General features: G+C 37.6%; 1 protein-coding gene across 11 annotated transcripts in view; it reads right to left on the bottom strand.

Moving 5' to 3' along the window:
* TTC6 (tetratricopeptide repeat domain 6) overlaps positions 1-12,041 on the bottom strand; it is a 66,469-nt gene extending 54,428 nt beyond the window's left edge. For 2 of the 11 annotated variants that reach the window (XM_021402272.1, XM_021402271.1), the window contains exons 1-5: positions 11,903-12,040; positions 10,642-11,524; positions 10,419-10,475; positions 4,302-4,385; positions 3,422-3,511 (exon numbers count right to left, since the gene is read on the bottom strand). In XM_021402272.1, the coding sequence (XP_021257947.1) occupies positions 3,422-3,511; positions 4,302-4,385; positions 10,419-10,475; positions 10,642-11,202 (792 nt within the window). In that variant the 5' untranslated portion in view covers positions 11,203-11,524; positions 11,903-12,040. Of the gene's footprint in view, positions 1-3,421; positions 3,512-4,301; positions 4,386-9,531; positions 10,349-10,418; positions 10,481-10,641; positions 11,532-11,902 lie in introns of those variants that run through there. The other 9 variants (XM_021402266.1, XM_021402268.1, XM_021402276.1 and 6 more) reach the window with 8 other exon arrangements.

Below are 13,029 nucleotides of genomic sequence, written 5' to 3'. Positions count from 1 at the left end.
AGTTATGTTTACTCAGTACAGCTACACACAAGGAATTCCTACTGTTTCCACCCACAGCTGATCATTCCTATTTATTAATGCCAATAATTTTTTTCCCCCCCACACTGTTAGACAGACCAGATAACTGTTGAAAAACATAGTAAAAAGCATGCAAGGAGAAGACAGAAATAAATCCAGATCTTTGATCCCTGTCCCACCCAAGAATTCTGTCAGGGAGCAGCTCAACGGAGTCCAGCAGCAAGAGAAAACAGCAAGGAGAAGGAACCTCTTAAGATACTACTACTCCCAAAGCATCTACATCTGTTTCTTCATGTTGAGCTTCAGAATCTTCATAATGTGCTGAAGGCCATCATAGCATGGAAGAAACAGAAGCCCCTTCCAACCTCAAGATTTGAGGATTCAGTTTCCTGCAAAATGTTAACGTCTTCATAAAACAGACTAACTACAACCAACAAAAAGGATGCAGCTGAACTCCACTGAAAAGTCAGCATACAGCAAAGCAGGTTCAAGAAAATTAAAAGCTGTAATTAAAACAATGAAAGATAGAAACAGAACACTGGAAAATTAATTTTAAAGTGCTTGGTCTCAGAAAAGACAACTTCTGTTCTCAGTATGAAAAGCCCTCTTTTTTTGCTCTTCTCTTTCTGATAAACTATGGTAAGAACTAAAGTAGTCAGCATTATAGTATATAGGAACCCAAAGAATACAATTGTAGTGGCCAAATGCCTTTCTTATAAAGATCTTTCAATTATATATACAGTTAATAGAATCACAGAAGCATGAGATTTTACTCTTCCTTGCTCATCCACTCATCCAAGAATACAACTGATGAAGATATTGAACAAGACTGAACCCACCAACAACCTCTGCAGATCATAATTAGTCACATCTCCAGCTAGACTCTGCACCACCAATCACAACCCTCTGAGCTCTGCCAGTCAGCCAATTCTCAATCCACCTCAAAATAGATCATTAAAATAAGCCAAATATAAGACTATGGTTTGTTGCTTATGAATGTAAAGTAAGTAAATGTCATGACTTCTTTTCCAATTGAAAGTAGCCGCCTCATTATATGCATTGCCATTAACAGTTCTGGAACACTCAAATAATTTGGAAAAAAAAACAAAAACAAAAGGCATGTAAGGGACATCAGAAGTAACAGAAGATACTCATCAACATTTGTTGATATCTCAGACACCAGCATGGCCAATGAAAACCTCCAACATCAAAATTACAGTAGCTACTACTTTAAAATCACAACCAAAGTTCCGAGACCTTATATTTTCCATGAAACGCACCATGCAGGGGAACTTCAACACACTATTGCTAATGAATTACATTACCCCTTAAGCAGAGGGGGAAAGTTTTTTTTTACGCCTAAAAATCACAGAACATAAGACAGAACACTTACATAACATGTATATAAACATGTATATGCTAACTGCAGTAATAATATCATTATTTGAAGACGTAACAGTGAACTAAACCCATCATATTTTAATCAAAGTACTTACATAATTACGTTATGCATGTATTATAAAATTACAATAATTGAAGCATATATGTACTTTTTTCCCCCTAACTGCTTTGTTCACACTTAAATTAATTGTGCAGGTGAGCTTAGAAATTTATCTTGAATTGCACAGGCCCTGCAGCTCAATAAGCAAGCAAAGAAAGTTAGATAATGTCAAGATGTTGATGAACAGTTTTCTAGAGAGATACTAATATACAGTACAGTAGACCGCAGTTACTCAAGTAAAAATGGTTTTGCTAATTATGAGAGCACATTTAACTAATACTTAGAAGTCCTGAAACCCATTTATCTTACTTTTTCTAAAGTTGTAGCAACAACACTGCTAGAGCATTACAGAAGTGGCACACTGCCCAAAATAATATTGGCCAATAGTATATAATTTAGAATACATAATTTTAGCATATTTTTAGATATTATAAAAATTACTGGACATTACACTGACATTGTATTGTCTATTGTTCACAGATCAGTTAGCACCTATGTCAGTAACCAACAGATCAACAGATATAAAGGTACGATTGTAAAGTAACTTCCTACAACTACCTATGGCAAGCATCATTGTTAATATTAAACATATGAAGTCAAGAATAGACAGTATGAGTTTTCAGTTTCTGAATGATCAGAAACATTTTTGACCTACAGACGGACAAAGTCAAAACAATATTATTGCTAATTTAGAAGAATTTTTTAAAATTACTGTTTTCATTCATTCTCTTCAGACCATTTAGGGTCTGAGCAATTCAGTTCACATTCAGTATAGCTACAGCACAAAACACAGCACCAGAAATGATGGTGAGTTTTTTATCTCCCTGTAACTCACTCTGAGAGTACCCTACCTCCTTTAGCTCTTCAGAACAGGTTCTTTAACTATCCTAAAACTGACGAGGAAAATTTGTCACTACTGCTGTGGGTTTCTAAGGGTATGACTACCACCCTCTCTGCCTTTCTCCATGCCTTTTGACAATACACAATCAGGGCCAAACTACAGTCAATTGGAGGAGCTGAAGAAGCAATTGACATAAGGCCTTCAGGCATCCAGAAAGTTTCTCATTTTGATTAGATCTGTCTTACTATGACTAGACCTAGAAACAATCTGCTCTCCAATAATATGAATTTCTTGCTGATGGCAATATCCATCTCTCTTGTCTTCTTTTCATTTTGTTCCCTTTTATCTCCTCCATTTCAATATCTGCATCTGTCTTTTCATGTACCATATCCAACCTTGTGTTCACCTCTATTTACATTTAGGCCAAGGCTACTCAGTATTTTTGCACATAAAACTGTCTAGTGGAAACATCCCCCACTCTTGGTTGTTCTTCACATAATACATTTAGCAAATATAATAATTTTAAGGCAAAGTAATCATTCATACAGAAGCTGCAGAAGGTAGCACATAAAGGTTGTATATTCTGACAACATACAGCCAAAGACATTTTTTGGTCTTTGTAACAACTTTGTCCTGCCTCTGTAAATTTGGTATTTGCTCTTTACTAAAAAAGAGTTAAGGGGTTGATATCCTAATGAAAGTTTTTGTCGTGTGTGAAATATCACATAACCAGAAGGATGTTGATCATTATGCCATTTTCCGGGAAAGCACAAAGTTGTTAAATGTAAATGAGGGTTCTGTTTATACTTTGTTTCATTCCTAATCTTCCCAATCTCATAATGAAAATGCCTAACCCAACATATGACCGAATGAACCTTAATTTATTTTTTTCCCCTCTAATGTTAAGCTGCAAGACCAGTATGGAGGCCTGTTTTATAGAAGAGGTTTTTAAATGGCAGGTGGTAAAAAAAAAGCTTACAAGTCTCTGTATGCTCTAAAACATTAAAACCTGAAGCATGGGAAAACTAATACTATCTCACAATAGTACTAAGCCTGCTTACCTGCTTCACCTGCTTATTATATGTTAACAGCTCATCTGTAGGCTGAGATTCATTTTCTGCTGCTCGAGATTCTTTTTGAACAACTGGTGTCTTTCAAGGGAAAGGGAAAATCCATTTAAGAGATGAACATACAGTATTTTCTTCAAAAACACTTGTGCTCCCTGACAAATAATTCATTACAATATTTACTATGTGCAATTATTCTTTCATTGTACATGCATTTTATGAAGCACCTGGATCACTGTACTTAAGCCAAATATTTCTTCGCTAACTGGATTTACAAAATTAATATACGAATAGGCAAAGAGTTTATAATGATCAACACTAAATAATAATATGCATAGAGATCTCTTATTAAAAATGCTTTCTTTTACAAATTGTATTTCAAAAATGAAGAATTAACACACATCAGAATGGTACATCAACATATATAGGATCCTTTAAAGCAAAGGAATTATTAACACCTCTAACATTAAGCAACACCTCCAAACACATCTATGCTTACAAATTTAAATTTTAAAACCAGTTTGAATACAAGGAATAGAGTGATGGGCATTAATATATATGAATATCAATGAATATTTTGCAAGTTCATTGCCCTAATCCTCATGCTACTTAATAAAAGTGAAACTCTGTATATCTAGTACCTGAAGAATCAAACCCCAAAGAAAGTGAATGAATAAGAGACCCAAAAGGGACAAACAAAAATAAAAGTATATTATGATTTATGAAGTACCAAAATGTTTTCAAGCATTATTTCATTTCCTTCCCTGTTTTATCAGTTTAAAATATGATCTACCTATCTTAACAACTCCACAAGCAAATAAAAGTACAATTAACTTATTATTTTTCAACATTCCTAGATAATATAGAATGTTACCAGGCTTGCTTGGTGAAAACCTGGCAGGACTTCTTTGCTAGCTTGAGGTTCAACTTCTATTTCCTTACATTCAACTGGGACCTGCTACACAAACCAGAAGAAAAAAACATAGTGTAATACATACTACCTAACGAAATAAAACATCAAATCAATATAAATGAACAAATTAAAGGCTGGGTCTTTTCAAATATATTTTAATAGTTGTAATCAACATGTACATGTGGAGAAAACTTAGGCTCATCTTTTGATAAGACTTTTACACATTTCACTCTCTTTTTTGGGCATTGTCCAAACAGTAATCTAAAAATATATTTTTAACGCCCAGGATTTGTTGCATACCGTACTGAATTTAATTTTAACAAAACACATAATAAGCATAGTCCAAGTTGCAACATTGTTTTGCTTGCATATTAGAAAATGAAGATGATACAGAAGGAGTTTTCAGGACAAGAAAAAGCAAAAAGTGAATAGTAAAAAGGAAAAAAACCTTCGTTGCAGAAGACTGCATGCATTGGTGATTTTATTTTTAACTAAAGCCCTAGCAATTTATCTACTTTTTACAGAAAAGGCAGTTTAATTTAAAAAAATCCTTTACATATACTTTTCATCACTATGAGGGTAAGGAAAAACAAAGGAATGTAACATCCCAGATTAAAATACAGATTCAGCATTATCGTCCTAAATTACACCAAGTAATCCTCCTTTTCTTTGCAACACATGCACATTTTCAGACATGGTGACTACAATGGACTATTAATTAGAGTCCATTTTACCTAAGTGTAATTCTTCCCCCACACAATTTATTATCTAATGCATGGATTCAAAGAGAATTTTTCCACTTCATATCCTTTCACTCAAACCGGCTGGATCAAAACCAGCAGAACATGTAAGTTATAGTTTTACATATTAATTTCCTTATCAAAATCATCAAAATTATATGAACAAACAATATCTCCATGCCATCTTAAACACCTGTACATGTTATGTGACTGCTTTCCTTTGTTGGGTGTGGTGTTTTCTCTTTTGTTCACTCCCCATGGGAGAACTGCAGGCACAATGCTGTTCTATTATTTTAATATAACGATGTGTACCATGTATATATACACTATGGGTTGTGTGTTTGTATTACCAAAAACTAGGCCAATTTTATTTAGAAATAAAATTGTTGAGACCGTGGCAAATCTCAATTCCTGTGGGTCCATTCTCAAGCATTCTGCTGATTGTTCCTGCATTGATATTTTGTGATGGAAAATTTTATTGTGCCTTAAAAAAAACTTTTATATTAGCCATAGCATTCCTCCTCATTGTAAAAGAAACTATTTAGGGATCTAAGTGCCTTCATAATTTGATAGAAACCATTTTAACATTTTCAGTTATTTTGAAATGTCTTTGGTATCCTTTGTTACTGAGAAGACATATCATGGGTCTTGACATATAGAAAATTAAGATTTTTTTTTGTGTTGTTAATAATAATCTCTAAATTCATCTCACTAAAAATCCTCAACTTTTTTTTTTTTAAAAAAAACACCTCTCCTTTAACAGTTAAATGCTTTTGAAATAAATTATTTCCATAGAATTCTAGAATAGTTTGGCTTGGAAAGGACCTTAAAGACAACCTAGTTCCAATCCTCCTGCCGTGGGCAGGAACACCTTCCACTAGAGCAGGTTGCTCAAAGCCCTATCTAACTTGGCCTCAAACTTCTCTAGGAACAGGAAATCCACAGCTTTTCCGGGCAGCCTGTGCCAGTGTCTCAGCATTCTTATTGTTAAGAATGTCATTACATTTAATCTAAACTTACCTTTTCCAGTTTAAAGTTACTAGCCCTGGTCCTGTCACTATACTCTCTGATAAGGAGTTCCTTCCCATCTTTACTGTAGGCTCCCCTTTCAGTACTGAAAAGCTGCAATGAGGTCTCCCCAAAGCCTTCTCTAGGCTAAATAACTCCAGCTCCCTCAGCCTGTCTTCATAGGATAGGTGCTCCAACCTCCTGATCATCTTCATGGCCCCACTCTGCCATCAATGTAATTGATTCCCCTCTTTTACGATAGAAGGCAATCACCATTGAAGAAAAGACCCTGATAAATGGCAGAATAAACATAGCCTAGATGTGTGATTACGAAAATATTCTACAACATTCTTTTAGCGTGGTGAATTTATACAGATTTATACAGACATTGGTAATCACCCTGTATCCCCTTGACAAATCTTGAAACACTAGGAAATTACAATTTATCAGATTAAAATCAGTTTGTTCTCATAACGGCATCCCACCAGTCTAATCAGGAGTATTCTCCTCTTTTGTTAGGCTTCAGAGTAAAAAGATAGTCCATGAAGCCTGCAGCATTTTTCACAAGAGATAATTATGTGGTAATTACGCTAATAAGCATAAAGAACTGGGATACTGGAAAGTGATTGTTGATACAAATCTCACAAATCACACAACTGAATTATCTTTAATTGGCTACTTCTATCAGCAACTCCAGAGAAATAAACAGATCAGATTCCAGAAGTCCCCACATGCATATCATATACTAAGCATTCCTCATTAGGAGGCTTCTTGTAACACCATGAAAACTGCATATCTTAAAAAAAATCCAACATTTGAAGTAGTATGGGTCAACTATTCCACAGAAAAAAAAAAGAAAAAAAAAAAAAGAAAAACCAAACATGTATCCAGGATTGGTAATGTCTACTTCTGAAGACTGACCCCCTCCAGCAAGGGTAGGCAATACCATAGCCTACCCGCTGCCATGTGTAGTAATCAGAAAGATCAACAGGATGGAAAAGGCATTACAAATGAGGTGGAAGGACCAGCACAATAGAAAGGTGCTACAAAGGACGGGAAGTAGATCACTCACCCATATCAGAAGATTCTGGCTTTGCCAGGAAAAGCTTCCGCCAAGGAGGGATCTCCAGAAAGAGATCCTTCCTTGGGGGTAGTCAGCCCTTAAATGAGACTGAAGAGTGGTGGAGCCTGGCTCCACCCCCTTCCGGTGGCACAGGTGAATTGCCTTCACCTGTGCTCCTAGGGCTGCCTGGGTCTTTTCTCCAGGTGCTCAATCAGTGGTTCAGGCCATGACTCAGTAGTTCCCATACAGCCATGATTAACCTTACTGAGTATAATCAATAATATGTGGTTACAGAATTAATAATACAGTAGTAAATTCATAATATAAAGCTTCATTATCTTGATTCAGGTACTTTTTACACAGCTAAATGAAATAAATTGAAGTCTCGTTCATCTCCATGGAACTTAGAATACACCTTGCAGCACTTTAAAAAAAATATTTTCAGTAAGCCTCCTATTGTTTTAGGGAAAAAAAATCAATACATGATGTGTTGTATAATTTTCATGTCAGCTGAAATATAAAGAACCTATACAGCAAATACTTAAGATGCCATAAAGTGATGAACAAATACCTGTTTATTTTTGCTTGTATCTGTAAGCAAACAAAGAATTATACTTTTGAGGGAGTACTAATACTTTACTGAGAAAGTCTCCTCAAGGCCTCACTTTCTGTTGAGTAGTTGAAGAACTAAAGATGTATACCAAAGCAAAAGTATATTTTATGTTTGTTCTTTGATGGCATGGTACACTGTGTAGTCATCCTTTAATAGAAGCATTCAAATCTGATTCTAATTTTCCAGGGAAAAAATAAAACACCACCTTCACATGCTCATCTGAGATACCAAAGAACTGATCTACTGAAGACAATAAGCCAACTAAACAAGATGAGTTGCAGGCTCATCACTAAGAAATCTGAACGCCAAGAAAATGTATTTCTGGAATGAATATAAACACCCTCCTACGGATACTAAATCCAACATATAACTTGATAACAATATACTTCAAAGGTAGCAAGCCCCAAGGTAACAAAGTGAGTCCAGGCATTGGAAATAATATTCTGATTATAATAAGCATTTCACTTTTTAACAGAAAACGTGATAGGAATCATCATTTACAACTGATTTCCTCCGAGGAAACAGGGCTAAGTACTAATGTCCCACCGAGCTGGCATCGCATATTCCAGGTAATGCTCTTTTTAACACTCTGGGGGGAAAAAAAAAAAATGCTCAGCCTCCACAGCAACAGCATAAGCTATCAATACTAACTAGCCATTAATTCAAAATGAAAAATAAGATAATACTTTTTTTTTTTTTTTAGGGAATGAAAATTACATTTAATTCTGAGAGCTTGTTTTCATTTTAATAGTTCTGTTCTTTTCTATTTCATTTAAAATAATATATTCCTTACTTCATTAGAGAAGACAAGCCTTGAAGCTCAGTCTAAAGCAAACAAACCATGCATAATAATAGTAAAGAATTGCTAGAGTCCCCATCTTATTTGTAAGGTCACATCAGTTCAAAAGATGCCAGCTGTAAATGCCTTTGATTTAAAAAGTGCAATCAGTAAGAATGTCATTCATCTTCACTTTCCATACATCCATATCTAAAGGAAAACATTAAACAACAAACAACTGGACCAGAAAGTCATCATCAAGTTTAAACTTTTGTCTTACTTTGAATTTGATTGATATGTTTAGATATCACAATACTCCAGAGGTCATTTTCAAAGCTCAGAGTGCAGTAACTCCCAATACAAACAACAGAAAAATCAGTTTACTTCAAATCAAGAACACTAGGACCTGCTAGAGGACAGACCTTGAAAATCTTACCTATAATACATAAAACACGCTCATAAATGAGTAAGACAGGACAAGCAATGTAACACAATACCACCGTACTAATGACTTTTTTCTTTGTAAGTTGAACACGAAACAGTTTTCCCTGTCTGGGATTTTCTTTAGTCGTCTTCTTTTCCCAGTCTCCTCTGATGTATTTTTGTAACCAGATGGCAAATTTCAACCAGACTTAACAAGAGAACAGTCTCAAATTATTATGTTCCTAAAATCAGAGTAAAGCAATGAAGAGGGATCATGTCAGTGCTGCCGCACTGAGGAAAGGCTTCTCTGATTTCAACCCCAAATATACACCCAAAAATATACAGAGTAAAAGACATTATGAGTACCGCAGCCACACAAACAGCTCTGAGAACAAAAGTAAATCAAATCATAGGACATACATCTACTAGAAATGCAGTTTCAGACTATTGCTGCTCACGGACATAATGAAATTAAACCAGTTCTGAATTTTTTTTGTCTTATATTTTTTCTTTTATCTAACCAATGACAATCTCACATTAAAGGAACATTAAGGTGCTGCACTTACATTCTGTGTGAGATACTCTGTGATAACGAAAGGTAGCATCTTAATAGCTGCAGGAACAATTTTCATAATTTCCTAAAATACAGACGCATCAGTCTTTCATAATTCCTTGCAAAGGCAGTTCCTGCTTAAAAGTAGTTCATCCTATATAGGTGTACCCATTCCACAGCACCCCTCACAACAAATGCTACCATGAATACAAAGTACAATAGCCATTTTCACAACATGAGCTTCAGCCCATGTGAAATGGTTCATTCTAACAAAACCATTACTCTTGCTTAGGGAAGACAAAGAGCCACCTGAGAGTAAGTTACTAGTCTAGTGAACAAATGAATCAGCAGCAACAGAAGATGCTAGCCTGTGGTGAAAATCCAGGAAAGTTTTCTGTGATATCAAATTGATGTTACTGATGTAGTACTGGTACCTCTTATTGTAACTGAAGAGACTCTTAGAACAGTTGATACAATCTACCGAACTACAACAACAAATTTGTTTTCTTGAGACTTCATATGCCAAATTGAAAGGAACAATGCTTCAGATACACTTAGTGCACTTCTTCATCTCTTAGACTGGAATATGCCATCTTAAAAATGGGGGAAGAGAGTAAAGAAAAAGCTGTATTAAACTGTAAACAGACTAACACAAATTTCACGCTAAAGAGTTTGTTTTAATAGATTGTGATATTTACTTATTTTCATTCTTGAAGGGAATTAAAGATCTGGCAGAAGAAACAGTGAAGAACATTCTATAATACATTAGTGTTTTTGTCTGTCTGTTTTGTCTGGCTTCTGTGTTGTAACACATTGTAGGAGCTGGAAAAAAATATACAACTCCTACAAAAGTAATATTTACCTAAGACAAAAATATTGCTCTTGTTCTGGTTCACCTACTTCCATTTTTATGTTGCAGCTCTGGCCAAGAACACTCTCCAGGAGTTCTTTGAACATCTGTTCTGAGGAAGAAGGAGAAGTAGACTGCAGAGAAGCAATTACTTCATCAACAGACCTTGCAACCACTTTCACAGGCAATGTTGCTGTGGAAGTAGGCTCTTCAGGTTTGCCCTGCTGGAAGTTCTCATATTTTTGAAGTGTCTAGTCTAGTCGCATCTCTTACCTCTTCCAACTGTTCCCGAGTAGACCTCACACTTGGCTGCTTGCTTCCTTTTCTCAGCACTCGTCCCAATTCAACACGTAAATCTTGCTGCTTTAGTTTTGAAATCTCTTTGCTTCTCTTGTTACAGCTTTCCCTGGTTAATTTTTCCTTCCTGGGAATGTTTTCATTTCCATCTAAATCTGTAGAGCTAAACTGATCACTATCTTTAATCACAGTACCTCTTTTTTCAGTTTTACCACTTCTTAAGTTGCAGGGATTCGTCTGTAGCATACGCACTCTATCCTTTACTTTACTAACAGCTTTTGTCTTTTCTAACAAGACCAGTGAGTCACTGGTGTGAAAATTAGATCTGCAATATCTTGGCTCTTGAGGTGGAATTTTTTTAGCAGTACCTGCAAATGATGCTATTACTGGCAGTTTTATACTGTAACTTTTATGACTATGAGTGGTATTTTCACTGCTAACTTTTTCAGAGCAACTTCGATTTTTGTCATCACTCTCTTCTCCCAGAGCTGTATTTGTGGGGTTCATTACCCTGAAATCACGAGTTTGTTTTTTCATTTTTCTTACTTCAGAAGATATCCTTATTTTCAGAACATCTAATGAATTAATTAGGAATACTTTATTTATATTTGTGACAGGCTAATGTGGACTCTTTGACCTCTGGAGAGGATAATATTCTCAAACAGTGCAATTGATCCGTGTTAAATCTTCCATATGCTCACATTTCTAGGAGCAGTAACTATTGCTCATTTGATCTTCAGACCATCCCACTGAAATTCCCGGCATACAACCTGGCATCTTGTAACCACAGCCAGCTCTTCCACACAACTCAGTGCAAAGAGCTCATGTTTTCCAGCAATTCTCTCCTGCAGTACACAGCCTGTAAACTCAAACAGAAATTAGCTTTTATACTTTATATTACCAATGCAGAACCTAGTCTTATTAAGAGGACTTCATTTTGCTGAGGTCCCCATAGATTTCATCAAGACCACCACAGATGCGTATAACTAAGCACCAGTGATAGTTATTACCATTTTATCAAGGGAAAAAAACAGAACAGTTGCTATCTTTGGGAGCACAAACCAGAAGTCGCACAGAAACTCCCAGCAGAGGAAGCAATGAGGCAAGCTGAAGCTCAGAACTTACTAAAGTAACTACAAAGGCTTTCCACCTACAAAAACAAGTGACCTCAGGGCCCTGCCAGCCACACTTCTCCCCCACAGCAGGAAAAGGACCTTCTACCCCTTCAGAAAAGTACCTCCTACGAGGACACACCAGCAGCCGCGACACCATAAACACATCCAGCAGACACAGCACACTCCCCGCGCCCCTTAAACCCCGCCGCTCGCCTCTCCACGCCCAGCGCCGCAGACAGGGCCACCCCGCTCCCGTCGCACGGAAGGACGCGCTCCGTAACCAAGCAACCGGGAGGCAAGAAGGGCAGCGGAGGGCCAGCGCCCCCTGCCGGAGGGGAGGACACCTGCTTGTGCCGAGCAGACGCAGATGCAGTCGTCGTGTCAGAGGCTCAGCTTGGGCACAAAAGACAAACCCAGATGCGAGCGCCTGGTTTACCACCACCAATAGCTTTGTCAGTTATTAGCAGGACAGGCTCCGTGCAGATCTCACGCAGCGCTAAGGTGTCTGGAATTCTGAAACAGTCCTCTGAGAAGAAAAATCATAGAATCATAGAATCATAGAATGGCTTGGGTTGAAAAGGACCTCAAAGATCATCGAGTCTCAACCCCCCTGCCAAGTGCAGGGTCGCCAACCACTAGACCAGGCCGCCCAGAGCCACGTCCAGTCTGGCCTTGAATGCCTCCAGGGACGGGGCGTCCACAACCTCCCTGGGCAACCTGTTCCAGTGCGTCACCACCCTCTGTGTGAAAAACTTCCTCCTAATATCTAACCTAAATCTCCCCTGTCTCAGCTTAAAACCATTCCCCCTTGTCCTATCGCTATCCACCCTCACAAACAATCTATCCCCCTCCTGTTTATACGCTCCCTTCAAGTATTGGAAGGCCACAATGAGGTCTCCATGGAGCCTTCTCTTCTCCAAACTGAACAAGCCTAGTTCCCTCAACCTTTCCTCATAGGAGAGGTGCTCCAGCCCTCTGATCATCTTGGTCGCCCTCCTCTGCACTCGTTCCAACAGCTCCACGTCCTTCTTGTGCTGGGGGCCCCAGGCCTGGACACAGTACTCCAGATGGGGCCTCACAAGAGCCGAGTAGAGGGGGACCACCACCTCCCTCTCCCTGCTGACCACTCCTCTTTTAATGCAGCCCAGAACATAGTTGGCCCTCTGGACTGCCAGCGCACACTGCTGGCTCATGTCCAGCCTCTCGTCCACCAGGACCCCCAAGTCCCTTTCCGCAGGGCTGCTTTCAA

This window comes from Numida meleagris, chromosome 6 (assembly GCF_002078875.1).
Source record: "Numida meleagris isolate 19003 breed g44 Domestic line chromosome 6, NumMel1.0, whole genome shotgun sequence".
NCBI classification, from domain to species: domain Eukaryota; kingdom Metazoa; phylum Chordata; class Aves; order Galliformes; family Numididae; genus Numida; species Numida meleagris.
Note: the sequence above shows the minus strand (reverse complement) of the source record. Positions and strands in the feature narration are given on the sequence as shown.